This window comes from Sciurus vulgaris (genome assembly GCF_902686455.1).
Source record: "Sciurus vulgaris genome assembly, chromosome: 11".
In the NCBI taxonomy this organism is placed as follows: domain Eukaryota; kingdom Metazoa; phylum Chordata; class Mammalia; order Rodentia; family Sciuridae; genus Sciurus; species Sciurus vulgaris.
Window position 1 is genome coordinate 26,596,099 of NC_136472.1, and position 20,517 is coordinate 26,616,615.

General features: G+C 43.0%; 1 protein-coding gene and 1 pseudogene across 51 annotated transcripts in view; one reads left to right on the plus strand and one right to left on the minus strand.

The window, feature by feature from the left end:
- The window catches only part of MADD (MAP kinase activating death domain), a 51,821-nt gene that overhangs the window by 1,114 nt on the left and 30,190 nt on the right, over positions 1-20,517 (minus strand). For 30 of the 50 annotated variants that reach the window (XM_079102969.1, XM_079102962.1, XM_079102961.1 and 27 more), the window contains 6 exons: positions 10,321-10,428; positions 4,721-4,885; positions 4,402-4,474; positions 4,189-4,295; positions 2,063-2,132; positions 218-264 (listed from right to left, as the gene is read on the minus strand). In XM_079102969.1, coding sequence (XP_078959095.1) covers positions 218-264; positions 2,063-2,132; positions 4,189-4,295; positions 4,402-4,474; positions 4,721-4,885; positions 10,321-10,428 — 570 coding nt within the window. The remainder of the gene's footprint in view (positions 1-217; positions 265-2,062; positions 2,133-4,188; positions 4,296-4,401; positions 4,475-4,720; positions 4,886-10,320; positions 10,429-20,517) is intronic. The other 20 variants (XM_079102993.1, XM_079102992.1, XM_079102991.1 and 17 more) reach the window with 1 other exon arrangement.
- Positions 10,441-13,116, plus strand: LOC306639438 (heterogeneous nuclear ribonucleoprotein A1-like; annotated as a pseudogene). Its single transcript has one exon. The product of its transcript is annotated as a heterogeneous nuclear ribonucleoprotein A1-like (transcript).

Sequence of the window (20,517 nt, forward strand, 5' to 3'; positions counted from 1 at the left end):
GGGCTACATGAGGCCTGGGCAAGGCCTCGCAGGCTGTCCTGCTGGGAGAGGGGATCAGTATACGTGTGTTTGTCTCCCAGGGTGAAAGACTTGCTCCGGCTTCAGTTGAATCTTTGCGTCTAGACCAAAGTCCCCATGAGGGTCCACCCCTCTTCCTATCCTAGGTCCCCAGGGAGCCCTGCACACTGTGGCCATCAGGCTGGGGTGGCATACTCACCATTGGTGTCTTGTACTTGTGGCTCACCACTTCTTTAATTTCAGGAACTAAAACCGGACGGGCAAGAGACAAAACAGAAAGTTCAAAACTAAGAGCGATAGCGCCAAGCTCCCGCAGGTGGCAGCGCCCGGCACCAGGGTCCCCTTCCCCTCTGTGGCCTCTCACAGTGGCTGCAGCAGCTAAGGCTACGACAGGGCAGAGGCTACTGGAGGCTTCTGTCCAGCCAGACTCCTCAGCTAGTCCTCTGAAGTCTGCAGTGGCTCTTTACTTGATGCTGTGATCCACCTACTTCACAGTGGGAAGGGCTGGCCTTTCTCCAGCCTGGCCTTGGCTACTGTCCAAGCCCCTGTGGAGCTGTAGTTGGGCAGATATGGTCACTAGTCTCTGCCTCACCTTGCTGAGATGCCTGTGAACTCAGCCCTGTCACCAGCCCACAAGTCTCATCGTGTTAAACATTGTCCCCTTCACTCCCATCTCCTACAGAGGGGTCCTGAGGCTGGATGAAGAAGTAACATGATATGGAACCCAACGGATTTGGAAGTGTCCTTCCCTGAGTGACAGGAGAAGCCCAGGCCTGCCTGTGTGAGGGAGAGCGTCAGAGGGCTCTGGAGCAGACACACCGAGCAGGAGACAGGCGAGTACAGCACCCAGGAAGGGAGGTGACAGGGAGCATCAGGCAAATACACACGTCCACAGCCCAGAATGCAAGACTAGGAGTCACCCCTGCCCCAACCATGCAGGGGCTCTCCTTGGCCAGAGGACGAGTAGGGCCCCCCAGGCCCAGCCATCACTCTGGCCCCCATGAGACTGGAAGGAGGGATGTGGCATCCCCCTGGGGGCCAGACAAAGTCAGATGAGAGTTGGCCACACCTTCTTCTGACCCTGGGAGGTAGAATTCAGGGAACCCAGGGTTAGCAGGGACTGAACTCCTTAGAGCAGGAAGCCCTGGGTCATTCTCCTGAGTTGGAAGAGTCCCCACACATCTCTCTGGCAGAAGAGAGAAGGGAGCACAGCAGGGAGAGAACTTGGAAGAGTGAGCCAGCGCTAGGGGGCGGGAAGGAAGAGGTGGGAAGAGAAAGGAAGAGACAAACTGGCAATGTGAGCAGCTGGCTGGTTGAAGGGAGCCCCGCCCACCCCTGCAGAGCCCAAGGCAGGGGCCTGGGGAGAGGCAGCAGAGCCGAGCCGAGGTCACTTTACCTGCTGGAGAACGAAGGTTTTCATAGCAGCGATGAGGGGCACAAAAGAATGAAGCACAAACACAGCAGGAACTCAAAGCCCCCAGGGGTACCCACTATACCTCTCCTTAGTGCCTGCCACGGAGGCTGGCTCCAGCTTTCCTTACCACTACCCGCTCTGCCTCTGAGGCCTGCTAGGCTTCTCTGGCCCTGGAGCAAGTCTGCCTGCAACTCCCCACGGCCCTCCTCTAGCACGGAGGCTAGGTGGAGGGCAGTGCAACACCAGGGAGGCCGGTGGAGCGCTGGGCAACTAGAGAGGTGGCAGCAGGCGACATGGACACAGCAGAGCTTGGGGATCGCCAGTCTGCTCTGCCCCAGAACTTTCTGACCACTGGCCGGCCAAGCAAGGGACAGTGGTGCTGACTTCACTGAGCCTCTGCTTGGTGTCTCTAGACTCTAAACCAGCCCAAGGCCCCTGGCTCTTCTGGGGCTACTGTCTCTTTTCCTTCTTCCCTTCTCTTCTGAGGGCTCTGTTTCCTCCCTGACATTGCTCCTCCTCTCCTCTCTGCAGAGGTTCTTCTTCTCCCTGCCCTTAGTCCCTCCTCTGGAGCTCCAAGGTTTGAGTTACTGCCATGTGAGTCCAGACCTAAGAGCAAAATAGTGTAATTACCAAATTCCTCCAGGACAAAGACGCCTCGAACTGTATTGCACTTTTTAATGTGATTCAGCTCTATGAAAACCTGCAAGAGAGGGAGGGAGGGTGGGGTAAGGCCCGGAGGCTCCACCCCTGCCCCGCAAAGCCCACTCTCCCAGCCTCAGCCCCACCCACACACAGGAAACCTAGCTCCCAAAGGGAGGACAGAAGAATTCACACACACACAATCAAAAGCGCTAAGAAGCGAAGATAGCAGAAAGGGAATGTACCTTCCGCTCCTGGCCGGAGGAGAAAGCATGGGAGAGAAATGAAGGCGTTAGTTTTAATGGTCAAACCCAACCCAAAGGCCCTTCTGCTGGCCTGGGCTGCCCACCCATACCCTCTGCCCAGGGCAGCGCTCATAGGACACGGTGCCCCCGGGGTCTCAGTCCATAGGTCTCCACCCTTCCATACATCCTCCTCCGGCGCAGAGGGCTGGCACGGGCACAAAGCTTCCCTCAGACTGTCCTTGGGGTGGGAGGTGTTGGTATCTTCCTTGACTCAGGATCCAGGACCTCCCAAGAGTGTGTGGTGACAACAGCAGCAGCTTGGAGGTTTACAAACACTATTCCTATGGCTTTCTGTGTGGCAGTCCGCATTGTTTGCCTCCATCTTATAGATGAGGAAACAGGATCGAGAAGTGTGTTTGCCCATGAATAGTGAAGCTGAACTTCAGATCCAAGCACACCTTGACTCCAAGCCTGTACCCCTCCCATGTGCTGCCCCAGACTGCATAACACTGCTGGGAGGGTCCAGTGCTTCTTCCACCCCAGCTGTCTGTGCCGTGGCAAAGCCCTTTCTCCATCATCGGACTGCGAGGTCGGACCCAGGACTCAGCCTTCACTCCTGCTCTCCACCCGACGCCTCTTCTAGGGGCCGCACTTTCCACCACTCAGCAGTTCGCACAGGCTAGTAACTGTCATTCTATGGTGTGTACCCAGGGGGTCACCCTAAGGGCAGGACAAGGAGGTGGGCAGAGGATCTGGGGTAGTTTAACAAGAGCTATCTTCAGAAGGGGAGGCCGCAACACTAAAGAGTGGTCAGAAGACCCTCCCCAGGAAGTGCCAGCGCCTTTGTGGTCAGAGAGTACTTGGTTAACCCCCTCCTTGGGCTGATCCTAGGGTCTGTAGGGCTGCTGCCACCCCAGCTTCCAGATTGGAAATACACTCAGGGGCTGCAGGAAGCCTGCGCAGCTGTTTCCTGTTACAGCAGCTGCCCAGTCAGATTCTGAAAGAGCGAGAACTAAACTGGCAAGTGGAGGGAGAGAGTCATGGAGTCGCTGTCCACCTCCCCTGAGTATCTGCTGCCTGGCAGGGTTTGTGGGGCATCATGTTGGGATCTGGCTCAGAGACTGGGGAAGAGGACATCAGGGAACAGGAGGAAAGGCACTTGGGTGAAGAGTCAGAGCCGGGAACGGACCTGGGATGACGCGCTGGCCTCAGGGAATTAGCCTAAGGAATGTCCACTGAGAGAAAAAGTCAGCACCGTGTTAAAAGACCAAGAGGGGAAAAAAGTCAGCTCCTGGGTGGAGTCACAAAGAGGGAAAGATGATCCTGAAGTGCTCTCCATCAAAGGAGGGGCCTGGGGCCTGGGGAATAGGTCCCAGAGTGGGAACACACAAAGGGAGGGAAAGAACAGAAGAATCAGCAGAAAGAAAAAGCAAATAAACACACACGCCGAGAGGACAGAGAGAGGCCACACGCACACACCAGAAATCCGTGAGATCAGCCAGTCTAGACTCCCAAAGCAAAACCATGGAGCGAAGCACACCCTGGGAACACAGGAAGGCAGAGACACGCAGAGGGCCAAGTGAGACGCTCCCACTCACACTGTGTGAGTCTAATGGGCGGGTGGCATGGCTACCACGCCTCACTCTCTGTCCCAGCTCCCCACAGCTCCCTGCTGCACCTTCACGGAGCCTGGTGGTCTCACCAAGGTCACTGTGCCCTCCCTCAGATTTCTCTCTCAGTTCAACTGTCCAGTCCTTCCTCTGATCCAAGACTCCCTTTGTGCTCACTGGGATAGCACTGGGACCTGGACACTGATCCTTATTACAGGTGGAACATCAGGGCAGGAAGCCTTGTAGTGCTGCTTGTACCTACCTGATTGTGCATGAACTTGAGATTGATCCCTTCCAGGGTGACCTGTAGCAAGCCACCCTCGCCCGTCTTCATGTCTTGGACAGGGAACTCGCCACCTAGTTCAGGCCCTGCAGTGAGGAAGGAGGTTATCAGCTAACCAGCGAGGCGGTTAGCTTGTTGCAATCTGGCTTCTGGCCAGGCCTCAGACACTCTCAGGGTGTGTTCTCTCCTCACCGGGTTTGATGCTTTGCTGTCGGGCGGCGGCACGCTCCATGCTATCCTTCACACAGTAGTACAGCTCTCGACACTGCGGCACAGGGGGAGAGAGCTACCCTGTCACAGCAGCCTTTAGGGTTCCCTGCCCCCTGCTCTTGGATGGTGCAGGGAGAGGCCAATGCCAGGACTCAGAGACAGCTTTAGTTATCCCACACAACAGGTGGGGATAAGGTGTGGCTCTAGCACGGACTTTGGAATTTCAACTTCCCAGCAAGACACTCAATACTTGGCCCTCAATGCCTGCCCCACCCCCAACCCAAAGAGAGGTCCTGTGTACCTTCTTAGTATAAAACTTGTTGAGCTGGGTCTCAGAGCCATTTCTACGCCACAAGCACAAGACCTTGGTCTTGGGACAGTAGGTCATGTTGATGAGCTTCTCATACCACCAGCGCTCATACACTGTCCCGATGTTACTCCGCAATACCACACAGTCATCGCACACCTGGAGGAGTGCACAGAGAGCTCAGTGGGTCTGCTCTCTGAGAGCCTCTTCCATCACAGGCCACATGGCATGTTTCCCACAGGGAAAGAATGGGACCACTGATCCTGGGAGCTGCCAGGTCAGGTTTTCTGCCTCTGTAGTCATGGTCTCCGTAGGTGGGGACACAAACATAGAACTGCTGGATGTATTGTCTTCCAGAAGAATTGTTGAAAGAAATAGAGTCACTGAAAGAACCCTGTGCACAAGGAAGAAGGCTTTCTCTCCCATTGATGAGTATATGCTACTCCCTATATGATCTACAAAGTATTTGGAGGACATTGCCAGCTGCCTCCTTTCTCTTTTTTCTTTTGGTACCAGCAGGGATTGTACCCAGGGGTGCTTAACCACTGAGTCACGTCCCCAGCCCTTTTTATTTTTTATCTTGAGACAGGGTCTCACAAAGTTGCTTAGGGCCTTGTTAAGTTGCTGAGGCTTATAATCCTCTTGCCTCAACCTCCCGAGCTGCTGGGATTAAAGGAGTGTGCGCCGCCATGCCCGCTTTGATGGTTCTTGAATCTCTCTCCATGAACTTTGGCCTCGTAAGCTCTTAACCTATCTTTAGGTGGATATCCCATATGCAGCCCCTCAAACTCACCTTCTCTAACTCTGAATTCAGCATCTGTTCTTGGATAGATCTTCCTGCTAAATCCCCCACTGCAGTAAATGACACCATCATTCACCCAACTGTTCAAGCCAGAAGTGAACAAGTGATGCCTAACCCCTTCCTTTTCCCTATCACTACATCCATCATCGAGTCCCAGCGTTCCACCTTGAATATTGTGGACTGCTCTTCTCTTCCCTCACCGTAATCCTTCACTCTTATTCTTCCTTTAAGAGTAAGATCAAAGATCACTTCTTCAGAGGTGATCCCAGACACCTCCCAGACCTTCTACTACATATTCCCATAACTCCTGCCCCCCAAACATCTTCTCTTACAAAGCTCATCCTACTTCATTAATTATCTGACTTTTCCAGTGGTGTGTCAACTCTAGAAGGGAAACAGTCCTATTTACTGCTATAATCCACATCCAACACTGCTTAGCATATGATATGTGCCGCATAAATATTAAGTGAACGAGTAAGGAATACATGAGACTATCAGGTTAAACTCCTATGTAAGATGACTGGAGTTCTAAAAGCTTTATAAAGAAAGGAACTGGGGATATAGCTCAGCAGTGGAAAGACCCTGGATTCAATCCCCCAGTACCAAAATAAATAAATAAACATTAAAATTTAAAAAGTGGGGGTTCAGGGGGGGTTAGAGTAGCAGAGTAGGTTCTAGGCCACTCTGACTCTGGTTTTTCTCTGAGGGGAAAATGGACAATACCAGTCTGCTTATACTGTTGGTGGAAATGTAAACTGGTAGTCTTTGGGATGGCAAAATGGCAGAATCTACCAAAGTTTTAAATGTATATAAGCTTGATCTAGGAATTTCATGTCTAGGAATATATTCTATAGAAATTCTCATGTCAGTGTGCAAAGATATATATTCAAGGATGTCCAGTGAAGCAAGTTAAAAAAAAACAGTGGGAAGCACTAGTTAAATAAATTATGATATAGCTAAATAATACCTAAACGGTTAAACACCCACTTAAAAACATGGAAAGATGGCCAGGTACAATGATGCTCACCTGTATTTCCAGTGACTTGGGACACTGAGGCAGAAGGATCACAAATTTGAGGACAGCCTCAGCAATTTAGCAAGACACTATCTCAAAAAAAAAAAAAAAAAAAAAAAAAAAAATCAAAAGAACTGAGGATGTTGTTCAGAGATAGAACACCTCTGGGTTCAATGCCCAGGACTGAAAAAACAAAAACAAACAAAACAAAATGAAGACCTATGGAAAGATATGGTGATATATTAAGTGGAAAAAAAAAAACAAATTGCGAGCTGGGCATGGTGGTGCACTCCTGTAATTCCAGTCACTTGGGAGGCTGAGGCAGGAGGATGGTGAGTTCAAACCCAGCTTTAGCAACTTAGCGAGGCCTAAGCAACTCGGCAAGGCCCTAAGCAACTCGCAAGACTCTGTCTCTAATAAAATATATAAAAGGGCTGGGGATGTGGCTTAGTGGTTAAGCACCCCTGGGTTCAATCACTGGTACCAAAAAAAAAAAAAAAAAAAAAGTGAATTGTGGGGCTGAGGATGTAGCTCAGTTAGTAGAGCACTTGCCTAGAGTGTATGAGGCCCTTGGTTCAATACCCAGCAATGTAAAACAAACTACAAAAAGAAATAAAGTTGTATATAAATTCCAAAGTTGTTTATAAATTCCAAAACAAAATTCCATGCAAATAAGCAGTTTATATACAAATATGCAGTTTTTAAAATCTTAAAGGATTTACACCAAACTTTTTTTGGTATTCAGGATTGAACTCAGTGGTGCTTAACCACAAAGCCACATCCCCATCCCATTTTGAGACAGGGTCTTGCTAAGTTGCTGAGGCTGGCAATGAATTTGTGATCATACTGTCTCAGCCTCTTAAGTTACTAGGATTATAGGTATGTGCCACTGCATCTGACAATAAAAATAATTTTAAAAAGTTTTCCCCAATTGCTGTCTAACTGATGGTGTAGCCAACTGGCTGTGCTGAGAAAGGCTGTATCAGAGCCTCTTGGAGGTCAGCTGAGGGCAGGGTGACCAGTGTTCTCCCTTGACATGGTGACACTTCAAGGCAGAGGCATGTAGGAAGGGAAGGGGTCCAGTAGAGACTCAGCATGAGACTCCCTTGTACAGTACTCAGAGTGAGGCCTATATTTCAAGGGATATTCTGCATTATTTTTTCTTCTTTTGGTGAAACTGGGAACTGAACCAGGGGTACTTTACCACTGAGCTATGTCCCCAGCCCTTTTTATTTTTATTTATTTATTTTTTTGCGGTGGTGGGGATTGAACCCAGGGCCTTGTGCTTATGAGGCAAGCACTCTACTAACTGAGCTATCTCCCCAGGACCCCAGCCCTTTTTATTTTTGAGTCAGGGTCTCCCTAAGTTGCTGAGGCTGGCCTTGAACTTGTGATTCCCCTACCTCATCCTCCCAAGTAGCTGGGGTCAGAGGTGTAGGCCACCACAATGATTTTGGATATATTTTTTAAGAGGAAAAGAAAAGAATCAACTGCCACCTCTACTGTGTGCAGATGTCTTAAGTCCTCAACTCTCAAACTTCCAACCAAATTCTTACACATTGAACAGTGATATGAAAATGACTCTCTTCTCAGGTATACTGATATATACTCTCCTGCTTCCAGAGTACTCTCTCCTGTGTCTGGTGAATAACCTGTTCAAAAATCAAATTCAACTAAACCAAAAAGGAACAGACAACTTGTATTATAAATTTCAATAATTTATATATAGAAGCTATACCCAGTCTCTAACATTACTTAAAATGAGTTCTATTTTTATTTTATTTTATTTTATTTTATTTTTCATTTATTTTTGCAGTACTGGGCCTTGAACCAGGGACACACAACCACTGAGCTATACTCCCAACCCTTTTTAGTCTTTTATTTTGAGATAGGGTCTTGTTGAGTTGCCCAGGCTGACCTTGAACTTGGGATCCCCCTGCCTCAGCCTCTAGAGTTGCTGGGAATATAGTCATGGGTCACAGCCTGGGGAATTTCCATCTTTTTAATTCTAAAAATAGACCTTTTCTGGCCAGACATGGTGGCCCACACTTGTAATCCCAGCAACTTAGGAGGTAGGAGAATCCCAACTTCAAGGCCAGCCTGGACAACTTAGAAAGATAAAATAAAATAAAAAGGGCTCAAAATAAAATAAAAAATAAAATAAAAAGGGCTGGGGATGTAGCTCAGTGGTATTGCCATGTATGTGCAAGATCCTGGGTTCAGTCACCAGCATTGCCAAAAAAACAAAAAAAACAGAAGTTATATTCCATTTGTGTACAATGAATCAAAATGCATTCTGCTGTCATGTATAACTAAATAGAACAAATAAAAATAAAATTAAAATTAAAAAACATGGAAAGAATACACAAATTCCATGAAAATCCTGGAGTAAGGAAGGTTTCTGCTGACTGTGACTGAAAATCCAAAGCCATAAAAGCATTATGTTAACCACATCTGAACCACTAAGAGAAGACCCTGTGAGGTCTCAGGAAGTAACTATACAGCATCACCTAGAAGTATTCTTGCCAAAATATTGATTTTTTAAAAATGTTTTTGTTTTTATTTGTTTATTTTTGTACCAGGGATTGAATCCAGGGGCGCTTAACCACTAAGCCATATCCCCTGCCCTTTTTATTTTAAAATTTTGAGACAGGGTCTCATTCAGTTGTTCAGGGCTTGACTAAGTTCTAAAGTTGGCTGTGAACTTATGATTCTCCTGCCTCAGCCTCCCCCACTGCTAGAATTGTAGGCGTGTGCCATTGTGTCCAGCAAAATATGGAATCTAAAACTGATCAAACCTCTAGAATGAGCTAGTAGTTTATAAGAGATACAAGACAGAGTAACACCAAGGAGATGCAATCAGCAAGAAGTCTAAAATGTGAGCTACTCCACAGGGCCAATGATCTAATTTCTTCAACAAAATAAATGGGAAGAGGGTAGAATATATTAAAAGGTAGTTAAGAGTCATATTGACCAAAATTACAAATGCACTGTCCCTTAAATCCAGCACTCCTATTTTTGGGAATTCTTACAGACAAAACTGTACATGCATGAAATTAAGCAGGCACAGTGTCAATCGTAGTAGCACTATTATCAATAGCAAAAACTGGATGCAACCAAAGGATCTATATGTACTGTCTGGCTAGATAAATTACGGCACAATCATACAGTGGGACAAAGGAAGCCATAGAAAGAACAAGAAACTTCTTGTTCTGTTATAGAGGATTGCCAGGATAACATTTAATAAAAAAACAAGGTACAGACCAGTGAATACAATGCATAATCTTTCTGTAAGAAAGGGGAAAAATAAGAATTTACCCCAGGCCTTATTGTTTGCATAAAAACCCACTGGAAAATACAAAGGAAACAAACAAAAGTTGTTACCTAGAGGATGAAGAGGAAAGGAGAGTGGGGAATTGAGTAGAAGAGGACCAGAATGAGTGCAATACCTCCCAATGTATACTACTTCATGTTTATTTGATTTATGGACAATGTGACCTTATCATCTATTTAAAAAAATATATATATATATATGTACACACACGCGCACACACACACACACACACACACACACACCACATATACATACACACATAAAATGGTGGGGAAAAACCTATTACATTAACTTAATTATTTGCAATAATAACCTGACAATTTAATGATAAATGGATTATGAAGATGAGTGAGATAAATGGGAAAACTATTCTTCATCAGTCCTAGGAGTTCCTTATGTCTCTCAAATATTCCTTTGGGTTCCCAGCACGAACCAACACCTACCTCCATGAAAAAAATATCTCCATTTGTGTCTGTTCCTGCATGCACCACAAATGTCTGCTTCTTCATGTGCCGGCTGCCACTGGATCGAATAGAGAGATCACGTCCATTCTGAGGAAAGAGAGATTTTTAGGGACATTCATACAGCCCTTTTACACATGGCTCTGGGCCAAGAATCTCCTGTTCAGCAATTAAATTAATATCACCTTCCTTTACCACAGTTTCATCTACCAATCACTGGCCACCAGGAAAGTGTTCAAGAACTTTTTGTTCTCAGGACTCCTATACCTCTTAAAAATAACTGAAATTCCTAGGTTGGAGATAGAGCTCAGTGGTAGAATGTTTGCCTAGTACACACAAGGCCATAGGTTCAATCCCCAGTACTGTAAAAACAAAAGAATTTTTGTGCTATGTGCCAGCAAATTTAGGCTGAGGCACGAGGCCAGTCTCAGCAACTTAGTGACTGGGGGTATAGCTCAGTGCTATATCATGCCTGGGTTCAATCCCCAGTAGAACAACAAAAAATTACTAACGATTCCAAAGAGTTTTTATTTATATAAGTTATATTCACCATACTAGAAATTAAAACTAGGAATTAAAAATGTTTATTAATTCTTTTTTTTTTTTTTTTGCAGTGCTGGGTATCAAACCCAGGGCCTCAAGCATGCTAGGCAGCACCCTACCACTGAGCTACACCCACAACCCCATTAATTCATTTTAAAATAAATAATTAATAATTACCAATTGTGTGGTGATATAAATAACATCTTTTTTTTTTTTTTTGAGATGGACACAATACCTTTATTTTATGTATTTATTTTTATGTGGTGCTGAGGATCAAACCTAGCAGTGCCTCACACATGCTGGGCAAGTTCTTTTCCACTGAGCTACAATCCCAGCCCTAAATGATCTTTTATAAAATATGTTTTCCCCAAAAATAACAACAAAAATGAAGAGTGACAATGTTTTACATTTTTGCAAATCGCCTAAATATTTGGCTTAATAGAAAATAACTACATTTTCACATCTGCTTCTGCATTCACCCTGCTGCAATATGTTGTTTTGGTTAAGAAAATCTGACCTTACACATACCGGTTTGGAAAAGGGAGAAGACTTTTAATAGCCTTTTCAGATAAATATGCATACTCTCCTTTGCCACTACACCAGAACTCAAAGTAGCAGTTTTTTAAAAGTTAGTCACAAAGTAGAATCAGAAAGCATATCAATGAACATTTTATACTGTTATACTAAAATCTATTTGTCTAGGTTACATTTTCAGTGGTTCTTTTATCCATACTTGAACTTGTAACATCACACACTGTATTTGGACAATCCTTCCACTACACATCTCAAAAAAAAAAAAAAAAAAAAAAAAAAAAAAAATCATTCATCAATGCTATCAACAATCTCATTAGAAAAGTCTTAAAATATTGAGATAATCCAAGTTTAAAAATCTTCCAAAATTCAATGGATACGTTTGTTAGCTTACTCCTTTCTGCCTGTGGATGCCGCTGAGAAAGCATCATTAAAGTCTGTTCCTACTGCTGTCATGTCTAAATCAGAGTCCCCTAAAGAGCCCAAACAGTTGCAGAAGCTATTCAATAGAGGGCTGAGTTTTGAAACAACTGATGAAAAGCCATTTTGAGCAGTGGGGAACACTCATGGACTGTGTGGTAATGAAAGACCCAAACACCAAGTGCTTCAGGGGCTTTTGGTTTATCACTTACGCCACTGTGAAAGAAGTGAATGCAGTCATGAAAGCAAGACCACACAAGGTGGAAGGAAGAGTCGTGGAACCAAAGAGAGCTGTCTCAAGAAAAGAGTCTCAAAGACCAGGGGACCACTTAACTGTGAAAAAGATCTTTGTTGGTGGCATTATAGAAGACACTGTGAGACCTATGAGATTATGTTGAACAGTATGGGAAAACTGAAGTTATTGAAATCATGACTAACAGAGGCAGTGGAAAGAAGAGGGGTTTTGCTTTCGTAACTTTTGTCAACCATGACTCTGTGGATAAGATTGTCATTCAGGGGAGATCCAAGATGGTGGACTAGAGGGAGGCTGCGTTCCTTGTTGCTCCATAAGTCCGGTTTCAAGCAGAGGATATCTGTTTCTTGGTGAGGCAGTTTTTGCTGCTTATCGATTCCCTGGTGTTTACCCCATTTGTCTGCTGTGATGACCTGCAGTCTGCCAGCATATCGACGCCTTTTTTGAGTGCAGATTGCTCACTGTCAGGTGCCTATCATCCGCCATTTGCCTGCCTCTGACCGGTCATCGCCTGCCTTACACCTATCCATCACCCAACGCACAAGGTTCACCTCCCAATCATCCGACAACAGTCAGCAAACTTGATCGCCGACTGCCAGTGGAGCACCAGCTGCCTGCTGTTGCCTGGAAGTTCTCTGTCACAGTACCTGCAGGTTTGATTACACGTGGCTGCCGCCATTTTGAGACAACAGCCAGGTCCCGTAGGACCCCTGGCCAGACTGACTGAGCCCCGTCTCCAGGATCCCTCAGCCCGTCCGATCACTCCCTGCCTCTGGGGCCCTCATATCCACTGACTACTCCCTGCCTCCAGGACCCCCAGACCAACTGACTGTGCCCTATCACTGGGACCCCAGACTGACTGATTGCACCCGGCCTCCAGGATCCCACGACCACACCAAACACACCGGACCTCCAGGACCCCTACCTGACCAACCGTATCCCGCCTCCAGGACCTCCAGCTGACCACATCCACACCCTGAGCTGCAGCTCCCCATTTGCCAACATATTTGGAAGCCAGAGTGGCCATCTTGGATAATCCTGGAAGCCATAACTCCGAACTTTACGTGGGGCGTCCCATCCTGAGATGCCTGCTGGAGGCTTGAAGCTCATTGTCAGGTACCTCTCATGCATCAGGCTACTGAACACTGGGAGGTTTCATTACTATATGACTGTTATACTGTAGATTTTCTTTTTTCTCCTTATAGAAAAAATTTAAGTTTTTATTTCTTTACTTTTCTTGCTCTCTTTTCCTTTTGTTTACCTGTTCCCTCAGAGTCTCTTTCTCCCGTTTTTTGCATGCTAACATCCAATTTCTTTTGATTACACTCTCACCCTTTCTATTATCTAGAATTTCTGTATGATCTTTTCTTATCCCATTAACAGCCACATTCTACATCCCTCTGCATCCTCTTTGTCCGCCATTAGAAACTGCAGACCTTACTGCAAATCTATTTGTTATTTTGAAGATAATATTTGAACTCATTCTGTTTATTATAACAATTTTGTTATTGTCCTCATAGGGGCTATTTGGTCTAGAATTGCATAGTGTCTGAAATGGGCACTGCTATTATTGATCTCCCCTTAAAGAAAGGGTTTTGGAAACCTATAGGGCCATTATAAGCCTATAGGAGGAAATCTGCAATACCCCTGATAGGCACTGCTAGAGGGGAAGATACATGAACAACATGAAAAAACAAGGGAAGAAAATGATCCAAACAAATCTAGATTCTATATTAATAGAATCCAATGACAGTATGGTAGAAGAAATGTCAGAAAAGGACTTCAGATTATACATGATTAAGATGATTCACGAAGCAAAGGATGAGATAAGAGAGCAAATGCAGGCAATGAATGATAATACCAATAAGCTGAAAGAGCACCTGCAGGAAGCAAAAGATCATTTCAACAAAGAGATAGAGATTCTCAAAAAAAAAAAAAAAAAAACAAAAAACAAAAAAACGGAAATCCTTGAAATGAAGGAAACAGGAAACAATAAACCAAATAAAAAACTCAATGGAAAGCATCACCAAAAGACCAGACCAGTTGGAAGACAGAACCTCAGACAATGAAGACAAAATATTTAATCTTGAAAATAAAGTTGCCCAAACAGAGAAGATGGTAAGAAATCATGAACAGAATCTCTAAGAACTATGGGACATCATGAAAAGACCAAAAGTAAGAATTATTGGGATTGAGGAAGGCACAGAGATACAAACCAAAGGAATGAACAACCTATTCAATGAAATAATATCAGAAAATTTCCCAAGCCTGAAGAATGAAATGGAAAATCAAATACAAGAGGCTTACAGAACACCAAATGCACAACATCACAACAGATCCACATCAAGGCACATTATAATGAAAATGCCTAACATTCAAAATAAAGATAGGATTTTGAAGGCTGTGAGAGAAAAGTGTCAGATTACATATAGGGGGAGACCAATACGGATAGCAGCCGACTTCTCAACCCAGACTCTAAAAGCTAGAAGGGCCTGGAACAACATATTTCAAGCTCTGAAAGAACATGGTTGCCAACAAAGAATCCTATACCCAGCAAAACTGACCTTCAGATTTGAAGATGAAATAAAATCCTTCCATGATAAACAAAAGTTAAAAGAATTTACAAATAGAAAGGCTGCGCTACAGAATGTTCTCAACAAAATATTCCATGAGGAGGAAATGAAAAACAACAATGGAGGTCAGCAAAGGGAGGAACTACCTAGAGAAAAACCACTCAAAGGAGAAACCAAGCCAACTTAAAAACCAAAAATAAGCCAAATGACTGGGAATACAAATCATATCTCAATAATAACCCTGAACGTTAATGGCCTAAACTCATCAATCAAAAGACATAGACTGACAGAATGGATTAAAAAGAAAGAGCCAACAATATGCTGCCTGCAAGAGACTCATCTCATAGAAAAAGACATCCACAGACTAAAGGTGAAAGGATGGGAAAAAACCTACCATGCACATGGACTCAGTAAAAAAGCAGGAGTTTCCATCCTTATATCAGATAAAGTGGACTTCAAGCCAAAGTTAGTCAGAAGGGATAAAGAAGGACAATTCATACTGCTTAAGGGAAGCATAAATCAGGAAGACATAATGATAGTAAATATTTATGCCCCAAACAATGGTGCATCCCTGTACATCAAACAAATCCTTCTCAATTTCAGGAATCACATAGACCACAACATAATAATTCTGGGTGACTTTAACACACCACTGTCACCACTAGATAGATCTTGCAAACAAAAATCAAACAAAGAAACCATAGAACTCAATAACACAATCAATAACCTAGACTTAATAGACATATATAGAATATTCCATCCATCAACGAGTGGATTCACTTTCTTCTCAGCAGCACATGGAACCTTCTCGAAAATAGACCATATGTTATGCCACAAAGCAGCCCTAGGGAATGCAAAAAAATAGAGATACTGCCTTGTGTTCTATCAGACCATAATGGACTGAGAGTAGAAATCAATGACAAAATAAAAAACAGAAATTACTCCAACACCTGGAAACTAAATAATATGCTATTGAATGAAATATGGATAACAGAAAACCTCAGGGAGGAGATAAAAAAATTCTTAGAGGTCAATGAGAATGACGATACAACATATCAAAATCTCTGGGACACTATGAAAGCAGTACTAAGAGGAAAATTCATTGCATGGAGCGCATTCCAGAAAAGAATGAAAAGTCAACAACTAAATGACCTAACATTACAGCTCAAAGCCCTAGAAAAAGAAGAACAGAATAACAGCAAAAGTAGTAGAAGACAGGAAATAATTAAAATCAGAACTGAAATCAATGAAATTGAAATAAAGGAAACAATTCAAAAAATTGACAAAACAAAAAGTTGGTTTTTGAAAAAGTAAACAAAATAGACAAACCCTTAGCCACACTAACAAAGAGAAGGCGAGAGAAAACTCAAATTACTAAAATTCCTAATGAAAAAGGAAATATCATGACAGACACCACTGAGATACATAACATAATTAGAAGCTACTTTGAAAATCTGTATTTCACAAGATAGAATCTACTGAAGACACTGACAAATTTCTAGAGACATATGCTCCTCCCAAGCTGAACCAGGAGGACATACACAATTTAAACAGATCAATATCAAGCAATGAAATAGAAGAAGCCATTAAAACCTACCATCCAAGAAAAGCCAGAACCAGAACGGATTCTCAGCCGAGTTCTACAAGACCTTCAAAGAAGATCTCATTCCAATACTTCTCAAAGTATTCCAGGAAATAGAAAAAGAGGGTACCCTACCAAACTCATTCTATGAAGCTAATATCACCCTCATACCCAAACCAGGAAAAGACACATCAAGGAAAGAAAATTTTAGACCAATATCCTTGATGAATATAGATGCAAAGATCCTTAACAAAATATTGGCAAACCGTATCCAAAAGCATATTAAGAAAATCGTGCACCACGATTGAGTGGGGTTCATCCCTGGAATGCAAGGATGCTTTAACATCCGTAAATCAATAAACGTAATCCATCATGTCAATAGACTTAAGGATAAGAATCATATGGTTATTTCAATTGACACAGAAAAAGCGTTCGATAAAATACAACACCCCTTCATGCTCAAAACACTAGAAAAAATAGGGATAGTAGGAACATACCTGAACATTGTAAAGGCTATTTATGCTAAGCCCATGGCCAACATCATTCTTAATGGAGAAAAACTGAAACCATTTCCTTTAAAAACGGGAACAAGACAGGGATGTCCTCTTTCACCACTTCTATTCAACATTGTCCTCGAAACTCTAGCCAGAGCAATTAGGCAGACTAAAGAAATTAAAGGGATACGAATAGGAAAAGAGGAACTTAAGCTGTCACTATTTGCTGATGACATGATTCTATATTTAGAGGATCCAAAAAACTCCTCCAGAAAACTTCTAGACCTCATCAATGAATTCAGCAAAATAACAGGCTATAAAATCAACACGCGTAAATCTAAAGCATTTTTATATGCAAGCGACGAAACATCTGAAAGGGAAATGAGGAAAACAACTCCATTTGCAATAGCCTCAAAAAAAAATAAAATACTTGGACAAAAGATCTCTACAATGAAAACTACAAAACATTAAAGAAAGAAATTGAGGAAGACTTTAGAAGATGGAAAGATCTCCCATGTTCTTGGATAAGCAGAATTAATATTCTCAAAATGGCCATACTACCAAAAGTGCTATACAGATTCAATGCAATTCCAATTAAAATCCCAATGATGTACCTCACAGAAATAGAGCAAGCAATCATGAAATTCATCTGGAAGAATAAGAAACCCAGAATAGCTAAAACGATCCTTAGCAGGAAGAATGAAGCAGGGGGTTTCGCAATACCAGAACTTCAACTATACTACAAAGCAATAGTAACAAAAACGGCATGGTATTGGCACCAAAATAGACAGGTAGAACAATGGTACAGAATAGAGGACATGGTCACAATCCCAAATAAATACAATTTTCTCATACTAGACAAAGGTGCCAAAAATATGCAATGGAGAAAAGATAGCCTCTTCAACAAATGGTGCTGGGAAAACTGGAAATCCATATGCAACAGAATGAAACTAAACCCCTATCTCTCACCCTGCACAAAAATCAACTCACAATGGATCAAGGACCTTGAAATCAGACCAGAGACCTTGCATCTTATAGAAGAAAAAGTAGGTCCAAATCTTCACCTTGTTGGCTTAGGATCAGACTTCCTTAACAGGACTACCATAGCACAAGAAATATAAGCAAGAATCAACAACTGGAATAGATTCAAACTAAATAGCTTTTTCTCAGCAAAGGAAACTATCAGCAATGCGAAGAGAGAGCCTACAGAGTGGGAGAAAATCTTTGCCACTCATACTTCAGATAGAGCACTAATTTCCAGAATCTATAAAGAACTCAAAAAACTCTACACCAATAATACAAATAACCCAATCAACAAATGGGCTAAGGATATGAACAGATGCTTCACAGAAGATCTACAAGCAATCAACAAACATATGAAAAAATGTTCACCATCTTTAGCAACAAGAGAAATGCAAATCAAAATTACACTAAGATTCCATCTAATCCCAATTAGAATGGCGATTATCCAGAATACAAGCAACAATAGGTGTTGGAGAGGATGTGGGGAAAAAGGTACACTCATACATTGCTGGTGGGGCTGCAAATTAGTGCAGCCACTCTGGAAAGCAGTGTGGAGATTCCTTAGAAAACTTGGAATGGAACCACCATTTGACCCAGCTATCCCACTCCTCGGCCTATACAAAAAGGACTTAAAATCAGGATACTACAGAGATACAGCCACATCAATGTTCACAGCTGCTCAATTCACAATAGCCAGACTGTGAAACCAACCTAGATGTCCTTCAATTGATGAATGGATAAAGAAACTGTGGTATATATATACAATGGAATATTACTCAGCCATAAAGAATGATAAAATTATGGTATTTGCAAGCAAATGGATGAAATTGGAGAATATCATGCTAAGCGAGATAAGCCAATCTCAAAAATCCAAAAGGTGAATGATCTCACTGATAAGTGGATGATGACACATAATGGGGGGCAGGAGGGAGGCAAGAATGGAGGAAGGAGGGACTGTATAGAGGGAAAAGAGGGGTAGGAGGGGTGGGGGGAAGGAAAAAATAACAGAATGAATCAAACATCATTACCCTATGTAAATGTATGACTACGCAAATGGTACGCTGTTACTCCATGTACAAACAGAAACAACATGTATCCCATTTGTTTACAATAAAAAAAAAAAGATTGTCATTCAGAAATACCATACTGTGAAAGGCCACAGCTGTGAAGTGAGGAAAGCCCTGTCAAAGCAAGAGATGGCTAGTGCTTCATCTAGTCAAAGAGTTCAAAGTGGTCCTGGAAACTTTGGTTGTGATTGTGGAGGTGGTTTTGGTGGAAATGACAATTTTGGTCATGGAGGAAAGAAATTTCAGTGGTCGTGGTGGCTTTGGTGGTAGCCACGGTGGTGGTAGATATGGTGGCAGCAGGGATGGCTATAATGGATTTGGTAATGATGGAAGCAATTTGGAGATGGTGGAAGCTACAATGATTTTGGCACTTACAACAATCAATCATCAAATTCTGGACCCAGGAAAGGTAGAAACTCTGGAGGCAGGAGCTCTGGACCTTACAGTGGTGGAGGACAATACTTTGCCAAACCACGAAACCAAGGTGGCTATGGTGGTTCCAGCAGCAGCAGTAGCTATGGCAGTGGCAGAAGGTTTAATACTGCCAGGCAACAAAGCTTAGCAGGAGAGGAGAGCCAGAGAAGTGACAGGGAAGCTACAGATTGCAACAGATTTGTGAACTCAGCCAAGCACAGTGATGGCAGGGTCTAGCTGCTACATGGTTTACACATACTCATGTGTAGGGGCAAAAGAACTCGAGGACTATATTTGTGACTAATTGCATAACAGGTTATTTTAGTTTCTATTCTGTGGAAAGCATAACGCATTCCAATAAAGGGTTTTAATGTAGACTGTTTTTATTTTTTTTTGGCACCCATGCAGTTGATTGCTAAATGTAATAGTCCTGATCATGATACTAATTCAAATGTGTCTTTAAAAAAAAAAACAAAAAAATCTTCCAAAATTCTCATTTTCACTTATAAGCTTGAATCTTATCATTAACAACAAGTACTATCTAATGTTTTCCTTAAAACTGACTTACCTCTATTAATTTTGAAGAAAATGTCTGCTAAATACTCAACTCTGAATAGCCATAGTTTGTTAGTCATTCTTTCAAGTACAGTGGTGATCCATGAACAAAGCTAACAGTTCACCTTGCAATTCAAACTGTTGGTACTTATCCTCAAAGCATCTATCATATAAGGAATCAGGAAAACCTAAGTGATGGGCACTTGGTAAACTAAGATGCCTGTATTCTGCAAAAAGATCAATAGCAGCTGGGCACAGTGGCACAGATGCAGAAGTACACATTTGTAATCCCAGTGAGTCAGGAGGTTGAAACAGGAGGCTTGAAAGTTTGAGGTTAGCCTCAGCAATTAGTAAGACCCTGTCTCAAAATTTAAAATAAAAAGGACTGGATTCAATCCCCAGAATTAAAAAAAAAAAAAAAAAAAAGATTAACACTATGAAATGACAAAGAAATGCTGAGGAGGGTTGGGATTGCTAAAAAGAAATACTGGGACAGTTGGGGAAATTGGATTATGGACTGTAGATTAGAAAAAGTATCGTATTATATGACAAGTGCTGCAAAATGGTAAAGCTAGGTAAAATACATAGTTCTTCATATTATTCTTCCAGGATTTTTAGGTTTTGCTTTTTGTTTTTAAATTGTTTGGTTGGTTTTTTTGTTTTTTGCTTTTTTTTGTTGTTGTTGTTGTTGTTACTGGGGACTCAGCCCTGGGAGCGCTTTACC